General features: G+C 33.8%; 2 protein-coding genes across 2 annotated transcripts; one reads left to right on the forward strand and one right to left on the reverse strand.

Moving 5' to 3' along the window:
- The first annotated feature begins 3 nt into the window (after positions 1–3).
- LOC107038842 (sodium/potassium-transporting ATPase subunit alpha) lies at positions 4–23,109 on the forward strand. The gene is made up of 14 exons (XM_015258144.1): positions 4–238; positions 2,551–2,733; positions 5,145–5,297; positions 5,618–5,658; positions 5,898–6,008; positions 15,189–15,402; positions 16,884–17,196; positions 17,274–17,399; positions 18,149–18,555; positions 19,272–19,535; positions 19,837–20,151; positions 20,816–21,221; positions 21,479–21,767; positions 22,539–23,109. Exons 1-14 carry the CDS (start codon positions 194–196, stop codon positions 23,107–23,109), a joined length of 3,438 nt encoding a protein of 1,145 aa, XP_015113630.1. The 5' UTR covers positions 4–193.
- On the reverse strand, positions 7,239–13,206 carry LOC107038937 (uracil phosphoribosyltransferase homolog). The gene is made up of 7 exons (XM_015258299.2): positions 12,994–13,206; positions 12,838–12,880; positions 12,612–12,761; positions 11,451–11,595; positions 11,254–11,384; positions 10,663–10,726; positions 7,239–7,800 (listed from the first exon to the last, which is right to left on the reverse strand). Exons 1-7 carry the CDS (start codon positions 13,128–13,130, stop codon positions 7,772–7,774), a joined length of 699 nt encoding a protein of 232 aa, XP_015113785.1. The 5' UTR covers positions 13,131–13,206; the 3' UTR covers positions 7,239–7,771.
- Positions 23,110–23,543: the final 434 nt, after the last annotated feature.

The following is a 23,543-nucleotide window of genomic DNA, read 5'->3' on the forward strand; positions in this document are numbered from 1 at the left end:
CGATACAGGGAGGACCATAACCAGCCAGTTGTCTTGTGGAATACACACGCGAAGTCGTTGACAATCGTTCAACTAGTTAATTAATAAATTAATCGAAAAACGATTGGGGTTTTTGGGTCGTCGATAAATAAATTGTGGAAATTCTTGTGCAGTTGATTGTGTGGATTCTGTGATTTGAGAATTACGGGGCAAAATGGTTGTGAAGGTTTACATATCTGGGATCAGCGGGAATAAGGAAGTGAGTATTGGAGGTTTTTGTTACGTTTTTTCAGGGGAACCGTTTTGTTTTTGGCGATTGTCGGCGGGACCTTGGGCACTCGGGGACTTGTACTTGTGACATTTCGTGATGTGGGATCATGTTACCAGTGTTTAGTGAGGATCGCGATGATGAGGGGCTGAGGGAGATGATTAATTGGGATTTTTTTGGAGATTATTTGGGGTTTTTTGGACTTTTTGGATTGTTTTGGCGATTTTTTGGGTTCTGAGGGGATTTCGTGGAAATAGTAGGAAATTGCAAATGATTGTAGCTTGGGAAGGAGTGGGTTTAGGGGGAAATATCATAGAATGTTTTTTGTAGATCTTGAAATTGTTTAGAGAAAATGTCCTCTGATGTTTTTTGATAAACCTACGCGTTTTTGAGATTTTTAGGAAATAAGGAAAGATTTGGTTTTGGAGTTTGGAAAATAAAGTGTTTAGTGAGGATCTTGATGATGAGGGGTTGAGGGAGATGATTAATTTGAATTTTTTAGGATTTTTTTGGAGTTTATTTCGGGTTTTTGGGGCTTTTTGGATTGTTTTGGCGATTTTTTGGGTTCTAAGGGGATTTAGTGGAAATAGTAGGAAATTGCAAATGATTGTAGCTTGGGAAGGAGTGGGTTTAGGGGGAAATATCATAGAATGTTTTTTGTAGGTTTTGAAATTGTTTAGAGAAAATGTCCTTTGATGTTTTTTGATAAAACTACGCGTTTTTGAGATTTTTAGAAAATAAGGAAACCTAAATAATGAAAAAACGAAATAAGGAAACAGTTCCTTTTGAAGTTTTGAAATTTGTAGGATTTTGTGAGGATCATGATGATGCGGTGATGGGCTATTGAGAGAGATGAATAACTGGGATTCTTCGGGATTTTTTTGGAGTTTATTTAGGGTTTTTGGGGCTTTTTTTTATTTTTCTGTGATTTTTTGGGATCAAGGGGATTTAATGGAAAAATTATGAAATTGAAATGATTTTATCTNTTTTTTTTTTTTTTTTTTTTTTTTTTTTTTTTTTTGATTTTATCTCGGAAACTAGTGGTTTTAGAGGGAAATGTCAAATGACGTTTTCTATAGAAAATTTAAAGATCTATAAAAAATGTCTTTTGATGTTTTTAGCTAAATCTCTTCCTTTTTGAGATTTTTACGAAATCAGAAAAAAATTCGTTTCGGGTATTGAGGGAGATGATTAATCGGGATTTCTTTAGGCTTTTTTGGAGATTATTTTACGTTTTTGGAACATTTTTAGATTGTTTTGATGATTTTTTGAGATTCAAACGGATCTGTGAGGGAATTTAATCTAAATGATTTTTTTTATTTTGTTAAAGGGAATTATTGGACTCAGGTGGGAAGTCTATTCTCGTTCGTAGTCGAGGGTAATGTCAGGGTTTATTAGAATCATCTGGTGGGATGATTACATCGATCCGGTGTTTATTATTATGAATTCTGTTGGGGGAGAACTGCAGGGAAAAATTCCACCGGAAATTGCATTAGCATTTCGCTTGTATCTCTAAAACTACTAGATTTAGGAAGAAATGTCCCGGAACATTTTTTGTAGATCTTTGAATTCTCTATAAAAAATATCTTATGGTAATTTTTCCTAAACCTCTTCCTTTTTGAGATTTTTAGGAAAAAACAAAATACTTCGTTTTGAAGTTTGGAAAAATGCAGCAGAATTACCTCCACTCAATCTCGAATATCTCCTCACTGAACGACCCGATTCCAAAAAATCTGAATTCATTTTAAACCTAAAGAGAAGATCTTCAAAATGAGCCCTGTATTCTCAAAATTCACTCTGCCAATCCCGAGTTATCGACGATTGAATCCAGTGAAATTTTCCCCAAGCTCCCATTTTTTATCCCATAATAAATTCTTCGTTTTGTTTTCATTTTTATTTCAATTCTCATAAATTCCCGAGCGAAATCTTGCAAACAAATTCTTTACTTCATGAAGAGAAAGAATTACTTAACATCAATTAATTAAAATCACAATCATTAATTAATTAATTAATTAATTGTATTGCGTAATTGTTTGGAACGTCTAGGTCACCTATTAAAGTACGTGATTTTGTCATTCGCCGGAGGGCGAGTGGTTCAATTTATTTATTCAATTCGCTCCGCGTGTCATTGATTTGAATTTGAGGCGTTGGTTCCGCGAATGACTCACTAGACCCCTTGTTTCATGCTAATTAAAGAATTGCAAAGAGTCACAGACTGAATAAAAAACAGGAGTGACTCGTCAGCGGGAATTCTCGTGGACGAGTATTCCTGGGGTTGTTGTCATGTCCGACTGTTCCACCAGGTGAAGAAGCGTCAGCAGAGGGTGATGATGATCCTCGACAGCAAAAATGTCGAGTACGAGGTGATTGACATCACGGAGCCCGGGAAAGAGGACGACAAGGAGTATATGCAGTCGATGAGCAATGCCAGGGACAACAAACATCCTTTACCCCCGCAGATCTTCAATGATGAGGACTATTGCGGGGTAATTATTGAAATTATGGAGGGGTTTTGGTCTTTGAGGGGAAGAATTGCATTTTTGATTGAGGATTTTAGGGGAAAATATGGGTGTGAATGGTTTAAAATTGTGTGAACAGATGAAATATTTTTTTTTCATGAAAAATTCGCGGGGTTTTAGCAACTAATTTTGGTAAAGGATTATTTGAAATAGTTATTTCGAGTTGAGGATTTTTAATTATTGGATAATATTAACTAATTCGTATTTGTAAAGTTGAATTATTGAAATTCTGGTGGGGTTTTGGTCTTTGAGGGGAAGAATTGCATTTTTGATTGAGGATTTTAGGGGAAAATATGGGTGTGAATGGTTTAAAATTGTGTGAACAGATGAAAGATTTTTTTTTCATGAAAAATTCGCGGGGTTTTAGCAACTAATTTTGGTAAAGGATTATTTGAAATAGTTATTTCGAGTTGAGGATTTTTAATTATTGGATAATATTAACTAATTCGTATTTGTAAAGTTGAATTATTGAAATTCTGGTGGGGTTTTGGTCTTTGAGGGGAAGAATTGCATTTTTGATTGAGGATTTTAGGGGAAAATATGGGTGTGAATGATTTAAAATTGTGTGAACAGATGAAAGATTTTTTTTTCATGAAAAATTCGCGGGGTTTTAGCAACTAATTTTGATAAAGGATTATTTGAAATAGTTATTTCGAGTTGAGAATCAATTTTGATAAAGGATTATTTGAAATAGTTATTTCGAGTTGAGGATTTTTAATTATTGGATAATATTAACTAATTCGTATTTGTAAAGTTGAATTATTGAAATTCTGGTGGGGTTTTGGTCTTTGAGGGGAAGAATTGCATTTTTGATTGAGGATTTTAGGGGAAAATATGGGTTTGAATGGTTTAAAATTGTGTGAACAGATGAAAGATTTTTTTTTCATGAAAAATTCGCGGGGTTTTAGCAACTAATTTTGATAAAGGATTATTTGAAATAGTTATTTCGAGTTGAGGATTTTTAATTATTGGATAATATTAACTAATTCGTATTTGTAAAGTTGAATTATTGAAATTCTGGTGGGGTTTTGGTCTTTGAGGGGAAGAATTGCATTTTTGATTGAGGATTTTAGGGGAAAATATGGGTTTAAATGATTTAAAATTGTGTAAAGAGATGGAAGATGGTTTTTTTTTAATGAAAAATTCACGGGATTTTAGCAATTAATTTTGATTTTGGATTCGATTTTACGTAATTAATTTCGATAAAGGATTACTTGAAATAGTTATTTTGAGTTGAGGATTTTTAATGATTGGATAATATTAATTAATTCTTATTTCTAAAGTTGAATAGTTAAAGTTGTGATGAGTTTTTGGTTTAAAGGGGAGGAATTATATTTTTGTTTGAGGTTTTTATGAGAAAAAATGGGTTTAAACTATTTAGAATGATAAGAAGAGATGAAAGATGGTGTTTTTAATGAAAAATCCGTGGAATTTTATCAATATTTTATGAATATTGAATTAAAATTCGATTTTAAATAACTAATTTTGATGAAATATTGTTTGAAAAAGTTATTACGAGTTGAATACTTTGGCCGTTTCAATAGCATTCATTCATCTCTAAACCTAAACCATTGAATTTGTGACGAGTTTTCGCTTGTGAATGAAGCAGTGTATTTTTGCTTGACTCTTTTACAAGAGAAATTCTGTTGAAATAATTCAAAATGATCCGAAGAGATAAAATAACATTATTTGACAAAGAATGCACAGAATTCTATCAAAATCGAATGAAAATATCATTTTAAATAATTAAATTTGAAGAATCATTATTCTAAATAATTTATTCCAGTCGAGTATTTTAACTAATTAATAAATAGTATTTCCTATTTTTTAATGTATTCTTCTAAATCAAACTATTCAATCAAACCACAAATAAAAAAAAACAATTGTCAATGAAACAATAAATTGTCAATTAATTCAATTGTCAATGAAATTGTATTTAAATTCCCTTTCGTTCTCAATATTCAATAAAATCATAATGAAAAACAACTTCAATCAGATTTCCCCCGATTAAGAATTCTCAAACCCCATTATATTCTCAAAAGTGCAAAAAATTTTAATTATTGTTAAATTCTTTGTGATGTAAAAGGCAAAAGGTCATACGTGTCTGAATAAAAAATCACAAAAAAATCAAATTAATATTCTTCGTAATGCCGAGAATATTATAGACAACTATATAGCTGCACATTCGGGAGGAAATTACCCATTAATCTAGAGAAATAATAACTCTCGTTTTAATTAGCCTCACACAACCGGAAATATCCAATTGTTATCATCAGACTTTCTAGCGAATAAAGTTATCACGAATCGTGACACTTGTAACTCAACTCCTCTAATTAAACCGATAAGATAATTCAGCAAAACATTAATTTGTGGCGTAGGATTACGAGGATTTCGATCTGGCGAATGAGATCGACGAATTAGAGAAATTCCTGAAAGTCGTTTCGCTCGACAGCTCGGCGGAAGGAACTGCTGATCAGGATACAGAGGTTCACGTGAATGTCAGGCAAAATGGAAATACATCGAGTCGAGAGGTAAAAGGAATTAATTCAAAACAATTTCATTTGCAAAAATGGAAATTGCGACGTTTGTCAAATTTCGTCTGCAGTTTTTGACGAATATCTCGGAATCTAATGGAGATAGCAAAGAATTTGTTAAGACCTTTTTTGTGGAGCGAAAAAAGACCTACAAAAAGTGTTTTGACGAAAATTTTGATATCTCGCTTTAATCTCAAGATATTCTCCAAAAACTGAATGAGGAACGAAATTGAATCACCGATTTTGTTTTAACAGTTCTCCAATTATTTATTGCTCTCGTTAATTGTTAATTACTTTAATTAATTATGTTTTTTCAGGCCTCTACTGATAAAGACGTCAGCGGTGTCCCCTCAGAAAGGTAAATATCCTCGCGACAGTATTTTTGTTAATTTTTTATTCACGAAACGAGTGATAAATTCGTTTGAATCGATGAATCACAGGATAAATATAGACTTATTTCTTCAATTGGTGGTTCTACGACGAGTTTTGAGGAGATTAGTTGTCACAGAACCACTAGTGCTTGAAATAAATGCAGAATTAATGAAGATTTCCTATTTATTTTGATACTTTCATAATTTTTTCCTTTTGTTTCATTAGTGAAGTGAATGAAAGACAACATTCGACAGTGGAAGACACCGAGGACCAATCAAAATCCGTAGACGATGATTTATCAACAAAATCCCAAGCTGAAGATGGAGAAATGGACGACAGTATCGACAAAAATGAGGAGAAATCGGACGACCAAGAGAAAGAAGAATAAATTGCTGACAGAGTATTACATGCACTCATTTAATTTTCTACTTTGTTCATTATTTCCATTAACGTCACTCCAAGTCGACAAGTACTGCCAGATGATTGAAGACAAACGATGAGAATGTGAGAATGGAATGACTTGTGGGATTTCAATTTCTCATCAATTGATTCTGTCGAGTGAAGCGAAAAAAAGTGAATAAAAAAACTTCGTACTATTTTGCAGATATGTTCGAACCTAAGGGGTTTAGAGCAAAAATTCACTGAACATTTTTTGTAGAGAATTTTGCGGCCTACAAAAATGGTAGAGTGGCATTTTCTCGTAAACCCAGTGGTTTTGGAGATATTCGCGAAATAGTGCACATGGAATTCTTTCATTCCCTGATTTTTACGGATTCACTGAAGAATTGAACTGTTTCTTCCTCTAAATTCGGTAGTCTCTCATCACGATGATAATTGCTCATGAGAAACCATCACAAATGGCAAAAATCAACAGAACGTATATTTATGTATAGAAGAAAGCGGCCTAGTTCTCTAGCTACATTTTCTTTTTCAATAACATAAACTTTCTCAATGAGACTTGCTTTTATGGGGCGTCCATTAATGCGTGAATACTCAGTGGCAAAAGGACTCGTGCAAATTAATTACTTTTCATTAATTCATTGAATGAAAAAATGGAAAACTATTTGAGTCGTCACTCCAGTGGTAAAATAACAAAACCGGAGGTTTCAGGTTCATTTTTATTTTACTTCTCGATGAATATCTCGGAATCTAGGCCAGATAGCTCCATATGTGTCTCGACCTTTTTTGTAGATCTGATTTTTCTCTACAAAAATGATTCCGACAAAAAATTCGCTATCTCTAATAGATCCAGAGATATTTCACGAAAACTGATGCATTAAAAGTGAAATATTGACTTCTGTTTCACTATTTCACATATAAATTGTTAATTACCCGAACAAAAATCAAGAGACAACTTTCGACAAAATATTTCTCAACATTTTTTATAATTGTCAATGAAAAAATAATCAAACATGGGAAAATTCTTCGCTTTCATACGTAAATCGATATCTTCCGCTGGCATTGATTTTCACTAGTTCTACCGAATAGGATTTGCACATTTTTTTCATCCCCAAAATATCGCAATTAAGGTTTAAGATAATGGAAATGACTAGGATTAATCCGGCGAGATTAAAAATGCCTGTGAATGAGAATAAAATATGAACAATCGATTTAATCAACAAATTTGTTGCGACTAATTGGGCTTTAATAGGAATTCGCTTTCCTCTGGGGGGAAAGAGGGATAGGAAGTTGGATTTTTCAGCTTCCAGTTGTACAATTTTGATTAATGGCTGTTAGTATTTAATGTTACTTCGAGTCATTACGCAAATTTTGAATATATTGCGCAATATATTTACAAAAAAAGAGATGGAGAATAATATTCATCGTATGATCTACATCATATGAATCAACTGTTATATAAATACATGAATTTACTAATAAAAATATTACGTCAGAAACAAAAATCTTGATTAATGCAATCTCAATTGGTTTTTGGTCAATTGTTCGATTGATCGCGACTAGTGAACGCTTTCACGAGATCCAAGGGGTGACTGTCTGTCTCCCGATGTCGGAATGATTATTTTTATGAATTTATTCATCTCACCCAAATGTCTTCACTAAATCAATATTCGCTCCGTTTTTTAAATTTTTATCTCCTCTCACTGCCTCTCTCCTCGATTTGAACATCCTGAAATCAATTATCGAAATAATTAAGTCTGGGGTAATTAATTTTTATAATGAAGAAAGAAAAGGCGATTTGTTAAATTGAAAATTTTCGTTAATTTGGGAAAACTCAGTTTTGGGGCTGCTCTAGGGCATTAATTTCTACGCAAATTTCTCTATTTACTCATCACTTTTTATTATTGGTATCATTATTATTTTTTTATTGAAGAGAACATGAAGAGAAGAAAAAAAATATGCAAAAGTTGATTTAAATTATAAAATTGTTTTTTCTCAAATTTTATCGAAAAAATCTGCAACTTCTCTGCGTTCTTTCTGTAGAGGTGTCCAATTAAAAATAATTAATATAAATAAAGAATTGTTTCTACAAAAATACCTAGACTTCAATTTTTCACGTTTTTTCGAATTTTTTAATGAGACGAAAAAATGAATTGGAAAAAAAATGTCAAGGAATTTCTATACAAAATTCCTCTACTCACTCATCATTTTATTATTATTATCATCATTATTATTCTTTTATTGAATAGACAAATAATCTCCAGAAAATAACTTGAGAAAAAAACTAAAAATAAAAATCCAAGACAATGTGTTTTAAAATTCGCAGTTTATTCGATAATTAATCATCATAAATTCACAATTTTTTTTCTTAGCCTTCCCATCCTTCGACACTTTCATTATTCATTAAAAACGTTCAACAAATACATGATTAAGTACTCGGGTACGAAAGAATCATGTATACAATATTGTAATTTTATTTTGCTTTATTAATTTTATTTCATCAAAATTATTCTAATCGATACAGTTTCGCCTGCATGCAAGTAAAACATAGATCATAAATTCTCACAATGTTTTCTCTTCGTTAATAAACAACCCAATGAATAATAACTATATTAAATACCCTATGTTAATGAATTTTATGAAATTTCAATTAAGTCGTTCGTAAATGCCAGAATACCTAATTTACTTTGAAGTCAATTTTTTTCTAAATATCTAGCAATCTATAGGAAATGCCAAAATTAACGCAGAGACAATTTTTGTAAAGGAAAATACAGGCTACAAAAATTTTCTTGACAAAAAATTTATTAATTCTCCTTAAATTTCAGAAATTCGGCGAAAACTGACGTCCAAATTAAATTAAACATGTTTAAAAATCATTTTTCTATCAGAGCTGGGGATTATCTAATGAAAATCAAACAGAAACAGTATTTCAAATGACTAAACACTATTTATTCAAATCCAAACTCCATTTCCATGATTTTTAATTCAAATTAATGAATCGAAATTAAATTATTTTCGTTTTGTAACTAAAAAACGAGAGAATATTCGCTTTTTTAATTTGTGTATAGGAAAATACAAATTACAAAAATCTTCATGACAAAAAATTTATCAATTCTCTTTAAATTTAAGAAATTCGACAAAAATTGACATAAAAATGAAATTAAACACTTTAAAAAATTCATTTCAAATGTTTGAACATCATTTATTCAACTCTAAACTGCATTTCCACGATTTTTAATAAAAAAAATGAAATTTGTAATTTTTAATCCAAAAAAATTTTAATAAAAAATAAAAAAATTGAATTATTTTCGTTTTTCAGTTAAAAAACGAGAGAATATTCATTTATTTTAACTAAAAATGGAATCGTAGCTCCAAATAGATAATATGCCAACTACAAATTCAAATAAAATTCCCCAGCTCCGTCCACCCTCGAAATCCTCTCAATTAAATAATTATGCCGCACCATTCGAAATTACTCCGACCATCTCCCCCAAATGAAGATGAAATATTGCACCTCAGATCGCCAATTATGCAACATTCAATGTTATCGATAAATATAAATATTCCTCCCCCACCTCTCGACAGACAGCTACTCTACAATAATTTTCCTTCGACATCACAACAGATAACAAGAGATTCGCAATGAAATACAGTGTCTCGTGGTGAATCACACAATTAAATTTATATCATCTCAAAATAATGCATTATCGTACAACGAAGTATCTCTTCATGCGAAGAATATCGTAACAGTTCAAATTGAACAAAATCATTAACCATAAACCCCATGTTTCACAGTTGATTGATTAAAAACTAATAGCAAAGTGCCACACAGTCTTACGATAAAATTAAACTCGAAAATTACAATCTAATGAAGGTATGAAGGAGCTGTGCGTAATCATCAGTTGAATAAAATATTCAGCACTGAAATGTTTAAATGATCGTGGGGGAAAATTTTTTATAGAAAAACGTAGAGAATTCGTCTGAAAATTCTATTGGATTTCTAATTTCGAAAAAATCTGTAGAATTTGATTTTTCTAGACAAATTATTGAGATATTTTCTATAGAATTTCCTCGACTCAAATTTTCTAATTTTTGTTTGATCTTTTTGATGAAAAGAAAAGAAAAATAAAATGAACAAACAGAAAATTGGATCCAATTCTATTGAACTTTCTATTGAATAGAAATCCAATAGAATTTTCTAACGAATTCGCCAGGTTTTTCTATTAATTTTTTTCGTACATTAGACTCAATTCCTCGACATTTCGTGAATGTCAAGTAATTTGAGGCTGTCAGGATGAATGAAGTAGAGAAAATAATACTCTGAACTCTTTCTCTTTCTCAAAAATACTTGGACGAGCCAGGAAAGCATCGAACTCATTGCACTGGAGTAAAAATAGATCGCATGATCTCATTCAATGCATTATTTACAAGAAATATGGGGAATTGAGAGTGACGATGATTGTGGTGATTGTGCTGGTGAATTAATGTGACCTTCAGTAGTTTGCAGCTTTCGCAAGATCTATTGCTACTCAATTGTTGGTTTTATTTATCAACTAGTTGTTTACGTTATTACTATTTATTCAGTCCGTACCAAAGTATTTCTGTCCGAAGTGATTGGGGGCGACGTTGTGAATTTCCGATGTTAAGAATTTCATCTGAAATTGATAATTTTGAAGTTATCATTAAATTGATAAATGTTTCAGGAATTAAATCGAGAAATGTATGAGTTGAAAGGGGAATTCTTCTCAAGTCGGAGAATATCTCGATAATTATTGGGTTTAGACAAAAACGGCACGGGAACTTTTTGTAGCTGAGAAAATTTCCAAGAAAAACTCTCTTATGACATTTTTTCCTAGAACTAATCGTTAATGAATAAATCTATGAAGAAGTCAAAATGAACTAGTCATTCTAAAAATTAAAACTCATTAAATTGCAAATATCTCTCGAAATATTGAGTTTAAAGAAAAATGTCATAAAAACTTTTTTGTAGCTGAGAGAATTTCCAACAAAAAATGTATTTGACATTTTCCCCTAAAACCCCTGGTTATCGAGATAATCTAATGTTTAAAAAGTGAAAAATCTAATCTGGAACATTTGACCACTTCGCGTTGTTCTATATTCGTTAAAACTCATAAATTTCATGATGCTGATGTCTTCATGCAAATCATGTGAATATCGTTACCTTGGGAAAGGCAGTGACTAGAGTTTTGGCAGCAGGTGGCGTGCAAAATAAATTCGAGAGAATAATATTTTCTTCAGAGACATTATGCTCTTTCAAAACAGCAATGGCCTTTATCACAGTATTTCCAGTGCCTGAAACCCAGAGAGTTAATGAGAGTCACGTGGGAGTTCATTCAGGATTTAATTTTTGATGCTCACTCATTATGGGGTACATCAGTAGTACTTTTCTGTCCGCAATGTCGTCTGGAAATTTTGCATAAACAACTTTGGCTTCGTGTGTGTCTGCGTCACTCTCGACGAGGATTTTCCCGATTCTTATGCTACGACAGCAGTCCCTGAGCCCCTAGAAACGTCAATAGATCAATATCAAACGTCATCGATTGGGAAAAACAGGAGAAATGGAAAATTCCTGTGAGCGATGATTAAGGATACGAGTACTTTGGCTATTTAAAAATTGACTTTACGTTATGTTTCGTATTTCCTGGGATTGCTAGATATTTAGAAAAAAATTGACTTCAGAATAAATTAATTATTCTGGTATTCACGAAAATAAATAAATAAATAAATAAATGAATTACTTGATAAAGTGAATCAATTATTCTGGAATTTACGGACGACTTGATTGAAATGTAAATTCATTAAAAATGGGGTATTTAAGAATTTCCAAGCACTTTGGCTATTTTTTCTTCAGTAAAATGCTTTAAATTAATTCTGTACAAAATGTAATTCTAATGACGCTGAATATTCATGATTTTTTTTAATTTGATGGGTGAAAATTGTTGAATCTGTAGTGTGGTCTGTACTAAATTGTAAAAGGCACTTGGATATCTTTAAGTTGCAAAATGGTGAAGAAAGATAAATCAAGTCAATGCCAGGTTTAAGTATTTTCTTAATGTTTTTCAATCTAGAGTAGATAATGGGATTTCTATGAAGGCTTGGAGGAAAGATCAATAGAGAAATCCGACATTCTCTCCAAGAAATTCTACCGAATTTTCTTTCTACGAAAAAAATCCATTGAAGTTCCATCAGAACTCTATAAACAATTCCATTCACTCTTTGTGCTGATTTATAAATTAAAAATTATGAAAAAATCCACAGAAGTTCATTTTCTCTCGAAATTTTTTCTTGAGGAATTCCTGGGCTTTTCCCATTTTATTTCCTCGGTTTTTGGAATGAGGTAATTGTTTTTGGAGATGAGAATCAGTTTTTGGAAATGAGATAATTCGCATTTCCCCAAATTCGTTCAACTGTCAATTTCTTCAAAAAATTGACAAATAAAATCAGAAAATGAGTCGTGTGGCCTCGAAATCTCTTGGTTTTTGACTCTCAAAAATGACAAATAAATAAAAAAATAGTTACCTGTTCCATAGCTTCTCCACTCCTGACAATGGACACCCCACAATTCCCCTTCTGATACTTGAGCCCCTTGTACTTGGCGCCAGTGGGAGTAGTAACCACAAACTTAGTGAATGGCAATTGATTGAGACTCTCCTCGATAACGAGTCTTATCTAAAATTTCATCATTACGTGGATTTCGTCATCCCACAAGGCACAAAAATTTGGAAAAAAAAATTGTGTCAATTACCAAACGATCGGCGTAGAACTTGAAATCGCTTCTCGTCGTGTTCCTGAATAAAAAGAAAAGGCCCTCAAAATTAAGAGAAGAGAAATTCCCGACCTCGGCAATTATTGTCGCCATGTGACAGGCGGTCCCATCATCGCGAAATTTCGAAATACTCACTTGTCTCTGAGAATGGTCTGCAGCTCTTTAACTTGAGCGTTGGTGGGCAGAATTTTTAAATTCACTCCGTACTCGTCCATCAGGTCGTTGCCCTCGGACGACTGTTTTTTCACGACAGCTGTGTCTGCAGTGCCCATGATGCTGGCAATTTGGAAAATCTGGTGGGACTGTCACGTCTGGTCTAAACATCGAGGGCGGCCGACAACCACGAGACTGCGGTGAGCTGAGGATAAAGTGTTGGGCATTGAACAGGAAATTTTCGATGATGCACATAGTCGTGCGCGCGCATCTCTCTGTTTTCTTCCGGTCGGTGCATTCGATTGTCGGTTGGTTTCTGGTTTATCGACGTGTCGGTGTGGGGCTGTTTTATCGACGGAGGGGTGAAGCGGAAGTGCGACGACTTCCGGTTTTATTTGAGAATTGGAAAGAAATTTCGGAAAAATAAAGTTTTTGAATTTTTTATTTGAAAATGCGTTTTTTTGGCAGAAATATTTCGAACTGTTTTGTAGGAAAAATCTGTGGAATTTCATCTTTCTATAGAATTTTTTTCGGTGAGCCATTTTCTATAGGAATTACTCGACATGAATTTTTTGAGTTTTTTTTCTGCTCTTGGCATTGACAAATTTAAATAAAAAACTTGGAAAATTTGAGACGAGAAATTTCTATAGAAAATTGTATAGAATTGAATTCTATTGATTTTGCTATAGAATGCTTTCCATTGAAGTTTCTGAAAAACAAAGTTTTTGAATTTTTTATTTGAAAATGCGTTTTTTTGGCAGAAATATTTCGAACTGTTTTGTAGGAAAAATCTGTGGAATCTCATCTTTCTATAGAATTTTTTTTGGTGAGCCATTTTCTATAGGAATTACTCGATATGAATTTTTTGAGTTTTTTTTCTGCTCTTGTCATTGACAAATTTAAACAAAAAACTTGGAAAATTTGAGACGAGAAATTTCTATAGAAAATAGTATAGAACAATTGAATTCTATTGATTTTGCTATAGAATGCTTTCCATTGAAGTTTCTGAAAAGCAAAGTTTTTGAATTTTTTATTTGAAAATGCGTTTTTTTGGCAGAAATATTTCGAACTGTTTTGTAGGAAAAATCTGTGGAATTTCATCTTTCTATAGAATTTCTGTCGGTGAGCCATTTTCTATAGGAATTACTCGACATGAATTTTTTGAGTTTTTTTCTGCTCTTGTTATTGACAAATTTAAACAAAAAACTTGGAAAATTTAAGACGAGAAATTTCTATAGAAAATAGTATAGAACAATTGAATTCTATTGATTTTGCTATAGAATACTTTCCATTGAATATTGAAATTTAGAATCAGCCAAAAATTGATAGAAAATTCAATAGAAATTCAATAGAATTTTATAGCGAATTCGACAGAAAATTCTATTGAACTTCTATTGAAAATTCTATTAGTTTTTAGCCGATTCTATTGAAGAATTCCGCTTCTTTACTGTGCGTTTTTATAGAAAATGTCGAATAGGAGCTTTTTATAGAAAAAAATCCGTAGAATTTCAGCTTTCTATACAATTTTTTTTGTTGAGACGTTCTCTATAGGAATTCCTCGGCATAAATTTTTCAATTTTTTTTTCACTCAATGTCTCTGTCTCTTCTCTTGTCATTCAAAAATTCAAATGAAAAAACTTTGAAATTTTTAGCCTAGGAATTCTATTAATTCCATTGATTTTGGCTATAAAATATTTTACATTTTCAATAGAAAGAAAAGCGCAGATTAGCTACGGCATTTTTCAACAGAATTGACCCAAAACTAATAGAAACTTCTATAGAAATCCAATAGAATTCTATAGCGAATATATTAGAAAATTCTAGTGAACAATTTTTTTTTCTATAGAAACTTTTTCATAGAAAAAAACCCTAAGAATTTCATATTTCTATACAATTTTGCCATCAACACATTGTCTATAGGAATTCCTCGACTTAGAATTTTCCAAGTTTTTTCCGCTAAATTTTTCTCCTCTTTTCATTCGTTTTTTTCGCTCACTGCCTTCACTTCCGGAACAGAATTCTATCATATCGACATTAATTAACCTTCAATCCGTCTTATCACGGAAGAGCTGAAGAGGAAGTCGCCTCGACTTCCGGTTTTTGGTTAAATTATGATACGAAATCGAAATGTTTGGTAGGAGTAATCAGCCCGAGGCTGGGGCAAACGACAAGAATTCCCTCCGCGAGGATATTGACACGGATGTCCATACCCGGAGGATCAGTGAATTGCTGGAGAGTTTGGGAACTGATGTGAGAAGAGGGTTATCGAGCTTGAGGGCTCGGGAATTATGGGCGGAAGTTGGGGCGAATGCTTTGACTCCGCCGAAGAAGACTTCCGAGCTTTTGAAATTAGCGAAGTGCTGCTGTGGGGGATTTTCCACGCTCATATGGGTTTGGAAATATTAAATTCAAATTTGTTTATTCGGGGATTAATTTCACTAAAAACAAAATGATTCCTTCAATAGTACTCTTCAAATTATTAACAAACCAAATAATAAAAAAAAATTTAAAAATTGAAGAAATTTAAAAATTGAAAAATTTTTAAAAATTAGAAAAATAATTTTAAAAATTCCAAAACTTTTTAAAAGTGAATTTTATTGTCCACTAAACAGTGCTTTGATGCTTTTGACAGAAAATAATTCTATTGGACCGCTATAGGATTGATAATTTGAGTTCTAGCATTATTTTTTTCGATTTTATTGAAAAAATTCGCAGCACATCTGTGCACTTTTTTCTGTAGAAATTATTCTTTAGAAAAAATCAATAGAATTCGAGGCTTCTATACAATTTTATCCGATTGAGATGTTTTCTATAGAAATTCCTCAGCTCAAATTTTCCACGCTTTTTTAGAGCGGAAAATTCATGAGGAATTCCTATAGAAGAATGCTCAATAGAAAAAAGGAATTCTATTGATTTTTCAAATAAAATAGTTTCCATTTGACGGTTTCTATGAAATAAACGCGATTTAAAACTGGAATTCTACAATAGAATCGCCCAACAACTAATAGAATTTTCTATAGAATTTTTCATAATTTCTGGACTAATTCTCTTAAAAAATTCCACAGCCTATCTGAGCGTTTTTTACCAGAAATGCTCAATGGCAAAAATCAATAGAATTCTATAAAATTTTCTAGAAAATTTCCTCAGCTCAAATTTTCCAGTTTTTGCTTGAATTTTTTAATGAGAGGAGAATAAAAATAGAGTGGGAAATACTTGGAGAATTCATCTGGATTAATTTCTATAGACAATATCAGAATAAAAAATTCTATAGAAACATGAAATTCTGGAACTTCAATAAAAATCCAATGGAATTTTCAATCGAATGTTCCAGGTTTTTCCCTTAAAGTTCTTTCCTGCTTGCCTCTCTCAAAATAATATTCGGAAATAAATTCCTGTCGATAGGTGGGTGCATTCCTCTGAGAGGAGAATAAAAATAGAGTGGGAAATACTTGAAAAATTCATCTGGATTAATTTCTATAGACAATGTCAGAATAAAAAATTCTATAGAAACATCAAATTCTGGAACTTCAATAAAAATCCAATGGAATTTTCAATCGAATGTTCCAGGTTTTTCCCTTAAAGTTCTTTCCTGCGTCTCTCTCAAAATAATATTCGGAAATAAATTCCTGTCGATAGGTGGGTGCATTCCTCTGAGAGGAGAATAAAAATAGAGTGGGAAATACTTGGAAAAATCATCTGGATTAATTTCTATAGACAATGTCTCAATAAAAAATTCTATAGAAACATGAAATTCTGGAACTTCAATAAAAATCCAACGGAATTTTTAATCGAATGTTCCAGGTTTTTCCCTTAAAGTTCTTTCCTGCGCGTCTCTCTCAAAATAATATTCGGAAATAAATTCCCGTCGATAGGTGGGTGCATTCCTCTGCTTCGGCAGCTACATTTTAGAATCAGCGACCCAAGAGGTCCCCTCCCAAGACCACCTCTGGCTCGGTGTCGTTCTGGTACTCCTAACAATGCTAACCGGAATGTTCAGTTACTATCAAGAGTCAAAAAGCACTAAAATCATGGAGACATTCAACGAACTCCTCCCACAGAGAGCTGTTGCACTGAGGGACGGTGAAAGGAGGGAGCTCAATGCGACTGAATTAGTCCCTGGGGACATTGTCCTCATCGAAACCGGTGACCGAGTCCCTGCTGACATTAGAATCCTGGAATGTCAAGGTAATGCCTTTCTTTCTCCTTTCACTTTTCTCATAGTTTTCTTTTTCATTCCCATCGGTATAATCCCTCGGCTACAGGTCTTAAGGTCGATAATGCATCAATAACTGGTGAGTCAATTCCACTTTTGAGATCATCAATGACATCAGGGGGAAGCATTCTTGAGAGCAAGAACATGATTTTCTTCTCGACAAATGTTATTGAAGGTGAAAAGAAGTCGTTTTATTTATGAAAATTAAATTCAATTTTAGAAAAATTTGGGAATGCCAATTTTTATTGAATTTGAGTTTATTGAGGTCAAATTTAATAAAAGTTTATGCATCTGAATTTTTATTCAATTAGGGGATTTAGAGGATACACAAAGGATTTTTAGTTAATAGAAAAATCCAGGAAATTCTATTGAATTTCTATTAGAGTTCTATAAGAACTCTCTTGAAGTTGTAATAGAAATCTATTTAAAAAATTCATTTTTTTGCGTCACTTCAATAGAATATGATGATTTACATAATCTTCAGCAAAAACAATTCAATTAAAAAAAAAATTCAATTCAATTTTTATTTTTCTATAGAAATTTTTGGGCGTAAATTTTTCAAGTGTTTTCTGCTGCTTTTTGGAGTTCCTCAGCAAGCTCTAGATTTTTCTACTAGAAATCTATTAAAAAAATCGTTTTTGCCCCAATTCTATAGAAGATTATGAGTTACATGATCTTAAAAAAAAGGCTACAGATTTCTATAGAAATTTATATAATAAAATTTTATTTTATTAAAAAAAATAGAAATTAAAAACAGTGAATCGGTGCAAAAAACAGATAGAATTCTCCAATAGAATTCCAATAGAACTCCTATAGAATTCTTATGGAGTTCCGCAGCAAGCGCTAGATTTTTCGATTAAATTTTTTCGTACATGTCGTCTCCAAGACACTTATCACCGATTAAATTCTATTTCTGGGCCCAAGGTACCGGCAAGGGGGTGGTGGTGGCCTGTGGGGATCAAACGGTGATGGGAAGAGTGGCTAAACTCACTTCGAGGCTGTCGTCAAGGCCGACGCCACTCGCTCGTGAGATAAACTCGTTCATGAGGTACATCTCCTCCTGGGCCGTGTTCCTCGGTTTTTCGTTCTTCGTAATGTCCCTGGGGATGGGCTACGGATGGATCGAGTCCCTGGTATTTCTCATTGGAATTATCGTGGCTAATGTGCCTGAGGGGCTTCTAGCCACTGTCACTGTCAGTCTGACAGTCACTGCCAAGAGAATGGCCAGCAAAAACTGCCTTGTGAAGAATCTTCAGGCTATTGAGACCCTGGGGTGCACTGCGGTCATTTGCAGCGATAAGACTGGAACTCTTACGCAGAATAAAATGACAGTATGTTTGAGAAATTTTCGGTTCGGGGATGCGAGATGACGGGATTTTCTCAAATGCGTCAGGCCATGCATGAAGAAAATGAATAGAAAAATCAGAATCAATTTTTTCTATAGAAATTCTTGGGCATAAATTTTTTAAATCGTTTCTGTAGTATTTTTTTCATTTTTCCTGACGAAATGATGGAAAAGAAACATTTCCGAAGAATTCCTTGAGTTCCGATGGAAATTCTTAGAGAATTCCGACGGAAGCAGAATTTTTCTATAGAATCTTGGGTTTCGACGCCATCTTTATAGAAAAAATTTCGATAGAATGAGTTCTCTAGAAAAATCCACATCTATTCGAAAAACGAATCTGATTTTCCCTAGAATTGCAATAAAATTCTTGGAGTTCCGATGGAAATTCTTAGAGAATTCCAACGGAACTCCAACTTCTCTGTGAAATCTTTGGACTTGACACCATCCATATAAATAAATTTTAATAGAATGAGTTCTATAGAAAAAATCTGCATCTATTCGAAAAGTGAATCCGATTTTCCACAGAATTCCAATAGAATTCCTAGAGTTCCGATGGAATTTCTCAGAGAATTCCAACGGAACTCCAACTTCTCTATAAAATCTTTGGTGTCGACTCCATCACGTGCACTGACACGTTGTCATTCCTCCGCATCCCTGATTTCGATTCACGAATTCCCGAGCTAGTAGTTCCGGAAATTGCAGGTCAGACATCTGTGGTTCGACGGGAAATTGCGAGAGGTGATGGCTGGACACAACTGGCGATGGTACTACAACAATCCTGGATTTAATAATTTAGCGAGGGTCGCCAGTTTGTGCAATAGAGCCGAGTGGGCGCCCATTTCTGGACCCCCTCCTCCCCTCAGTAAGAGAAAAATTCTGGGAGATGCCTCTGAGGCGGCTCTTCTCAAGTGCTTGGAGGTGCTGGTCAGGGGTGGGGCTGCATTCTTTCGGAGGCAGTATACAAAAGTATTTTTATAGATCGGAATGTTTTTTCAATTTTTTGTCGTTTTTAAAAATTCAAATTCCATATTTTTTAAGATGTTTTAGGAGAAAAATTCATAGAATTCCTTTTGCTATTGAGGGAATTTCCAAAGCACAAAAACTGCTAGATAAATAAATAAATAAATAAATAAATAAATAAATAAACAAATAAATAAATAAATAAATAAATAAAATATATATAATTGAATTTCCGTAAATAAATTTCTGATTTCCTTTCACTACTGAATATAAAATGAAAAAAAAAAGTATATTTTTTCCTCTAAAGATTTTTGAGATTCCCTTCAACTCGACTGACAAATACCAAGCGAACATTCACTCCTTCAACGGCCGCTACCTCCTATCCCTCAAAGGAGCCCCCGAGAGAGTCATAGAACACTGCACGATGGTCTCCATCGGTTCAGAGACCCGAGAGCTCACAGATGATGTTAAATCAGCTTACACAGCCGCTTGCGACGATCTCGCGAAAAACGGCGAGCGGATTTTAGGATTTGCAGACCTAGAACTTCCCAAAAAATTATTTCCGAGGGGTTTTCAATTTACTGGAGATCCTCCGAATTTTCCACTCCAAAACCTCAGGCTGGTGAGATTTTCATTTTATTGTTATGAAATTAATTTAAATAATTGAAGAAATAATTGAAAAATTTCAATAAAAATTGAGGCAAAGAATGAATTTTTAGAATTTTTTTAATAGGAGTCCAATGGAACTCCTATAGAAATGTCATAGAATTTCAAGAATTTGGATGGAGTTCTGTTAAGAATCCTAGAGAACTCCTATAGCAATTCTATAAAAATTCCAGGCCGGAGTTCCAATAGAATTCCAAGAGTTCGGTTGGAGTTCTGTTAGTAATCTTGGAGAACTCCTACAGAATTTCAGTAGAAATTCTATAAGAATTCAAAATTAGAGATCCAATAAAACTCCAAAAATTTGGTTCAAGTTCTATTAGAAATCGTAGAGAACTCCTATAGAATTTATATTCAAATAGAGTTTTAATAGAACTCCAATCGATTTCTTGGAGAATTCCAATAGCCATTTGATTGGGGTTCTAGTGGAATCCCAATGAAAAATCGAATTATCCCTCGAAAGGGCGAATCAGATTTTATGCCAAAGATAGACCAAAGGAACTCCTATAAAAATTCTATAGAAAATAAATTAAACTAAAGACCTGAAAAATAATTCTTCGGGAACTCCAACAGAAATCCTAGATTTCCCCTCTGTACATTTCAATTCCATTGAACATTATCAGGTAGGTTTAATGGCGATGCTAGATCCCCCTCGACCAACCGTCCCCGACGCTGTCTACAAATGTCGTCTCGCTGGTGTCAAAGTCATCATGGTGACTGGCGATCACCCAGACACCGCCAGAGCAATAGCCAAAGCTGTCGGGATCATCACAGAAGATCCCCAGGTCGACTCAGTCCACTCGATCGTCATCACGGGCTCGGAACTCCGGGAGTTGGAAGAAGGAGAGTTGGATGCCCTCATCAGAACCTATCCGGAGATTGTTTTTGCGAGAACTTCACCCGTTCAAAAGCTCCAGATCGTCGAGAGCTGCCAGAGACTGCACTTGATCACTGCTGTCACTGGTGATGGCGTCAATGACTCTCCAGCCCTGAAGAAGGCGGACATCGGAGTGTCGATGGGAATTACCGGTTTGAGTTCTTTCATGTGTAATATTTTTTTATGAACTCGGGAAGGCGAAATGAGCGAGGAATTTTTTTAGAGAATTTAATAATTTAAATAAATAAATGAAGAAATGAAGAAATGAATAAATGAATGAATGAATAAATAAATGAATGGATGAATAGATAATGAGCTGAATGAATTTCAAACACAACAAAAAAATTAGACTCATTAATTTTTACCAATTTATCATAATAGCTGATAAAAATTTTAAATTTATGATCAGGATCAGATGTAAGCAGACAAGTAGCTGATTTAATCCTCCTCGACGACAATTTCGCCACAATAATCACGGGAATAGAAGAGGGACGAAGAATTTTCGACAGTTTGAAATCAAGTATTGCTTATACTCTAGCCAGTAATGTTCCGGAGATCACGCCGTTCCTCGCGTTCATTGCATTTGGGATTCCCCTGCCTGTGGGGATTATCTGCGTTCTTTGCATAGATTTGGGAACGGATATGTGGCCAGCGATAGCACTGGCATATGAAGAGTCAGAGGGTGATTTAATAAAGAGGTGAATCATTCTACCAAAAAATAGAAGATATAGGAGAAATAAAAAAAAATCTGCTCGAAAATTTCTATAGAAAAATAAAAATCGATTGAATTTTTTTCTATCAAATGTCTATGAAAAAAATTACGTGGGAAATTTGCATAATCTTGAAGGAAATTAGGCGCAAAAAATTGATAGAATTGTCTAAGAGAATTTCAACGGAACTCCAATAGACTTCTTATAGAGTTCCAATAGAAATTCAATAGAATTTCTTAGAAGAAACACTTTCTATTGAATTTTTTCCATCGAACATCTATGAAAAATAAGACAATGAACTTGAATAATTTTCAATAGAATTGACGGGAAAAATCGATAGAATTATTTAACAGAATTCCAATGGAACTTCAATAGACTTTTTCCAGAGTTCCAATAGAAATTCAATAGAATTTCTTAGAAGAAGCACTGGGTTTTTCTATCAAATGTCTATGAAAAAAATGACGTGGCGCAAAGAAATGATATAATTATTCAATAGAATTCTAACGGAACTCCAATAGAATTCTCATAGAGTTCCCATAGGAATTCAATAGAATTTTTCAGAAGAAGCGGTGGATTCCCCCGTGTCATGAGAAAAAAAATCTTATTCCAATAAAAAAACAGGAGAGAAATCTAAAATTTTCTATAGCATAAATTCCAACCGCATAATTTCCCCCAAAAAATCCAATAGTTTAATAGAATGCAAATAAAAATTCCGCCGATTAATTCTTCACAAATGAATGTGCCCTTTACTTCATGCAGACCTCCCCGGATTCCCCAAACCGACCATTTAGTCAGTAGAAAATTGGTCTTCATGGCCTACGGACAAATCGGAATGATCGAAATGGCGGCTGGTTTTTTCACCTACTTCGTGGTGATGGCGGAGCACGGCTTCCGTCCTGGGGACTTGATGGGACTGCGAGCCGCATGGGACAACCCAGCGGTGAACGATCTGAAGGACAGCTACAGTCAGGAGTGGTCCTACGAGCAACGAAAAATCCTAGAGTACACCTGTCACACCGCGTTCTTCGTGGCAATCGTGATAGTCCAGGTGGCGGACGCAATCGTCTGCAAGACGAGAAGAAATTCGATTCTCCGTCAAGGGATGACCAACTGGATGCTGAACCTGGGACTTCTATTCGAAATCGTGATGGCTTGTGCTGTCTCCTATGCTCCTTACATGGATGTAGTCCTGAAGACGTATCCTCTGAGGGCCCAGTGGTGGCTTCCGGGAGTTCCTTACGCCGTTTTGATAATTGTTTATGACGAGTTGAGGAAATTGTGGATCAGGAGACATCCTGGGGGCTGGTGGGATCGTGAGACGTCTTATTGAGGGGTTTGGAGGTGGGTATTGAGGTCATGATGTGGATTCAATCTTCTAATTTTTTCAGATGTTCTATGAGAGCTATAGGATGTTCTATAAGAGATGCAGAATTTGTTGTAGATGAATTCTGTAAGAAGTATAGGGGTCTCTGGGTTCTAAAGATTTTTTAAGGATTTTTCGGAGAGGATATAGAATTTTTTATAGAACGGGTCTATAGCAACTAGAGATTGCTATAGGCGTCTTTTGCGCGGGAAACGAAATATTTTCATTGAGGAAATTTGAACACTAGAAACTAATATCCTGTCGGGGTACCGGCTATAGGCTATAGAAAATCTATAGACACTATATTTAAAAATCGAATGTTATAAACTTACTCGCAACGTCTAAAGAAGAATATTCTATCGCCAGAAATTTACCGCGAATTTTCTTCCGAAATCTATAGA

The sequence above is a fragment of the Diachasma alloeum genome, unplaced genomic scaffold, assembly GCF_001412515.2.
Source record: "Diachasma alloeum isolate Michigan unplaced genomic scaffold, Dall2.0 Dall_scaffold_00289, whole genome shotgun sequence".
NCBI classification, from domain to species: Eukaryota; Metazoa; Arthropoda; class Insecta; order Hymenoptera; family Braconidae; genus Diachasma; species Diachasma alloeum.

Coding starts and splice junctions, on each gene's coding strand:
- LOC107038842 (XM_015258144.1), top strand. CDS start 194: ATGGTTGTGAAGGTTTACATATCTGGGATCAGCGGGAATAAGGAA. Junction 2,734..5,144: donor ATGATGAGGACTATTGCGGG/GTAATTATTGAA, acceptor TTTGTGGCGTAG/GATTACGAGGATTTCGATCT. Junction 5,298..5,617: donor GAAATACATCGAGTCGAGAG/GTAAAAGGAATT, acceptor ATGTTTTTTCAG/GCCTCTACTGATAAAGACGT.
- LOC107038937 (XM_015258299.2), bottom strand. CDS start 13,130: ATGGGCACTGCAGACACAGCTGTCGTGAAAAAACAGTCGTCCGAGGGC. Junction 12,762..12,837: donor AGTTCTACGCCGATCGTTTG/GTAATTGACACA, acceptor ATGAAATTTTAG/ATAAGACTCGTTATCGAGGA. Junction 7,801..10,662: donor CTTCGGACAGAAATACTTTG/GTACGGACTGAA, acceptor AATTGATTTCAG/GATGTTCAAATCGAGGAGAG.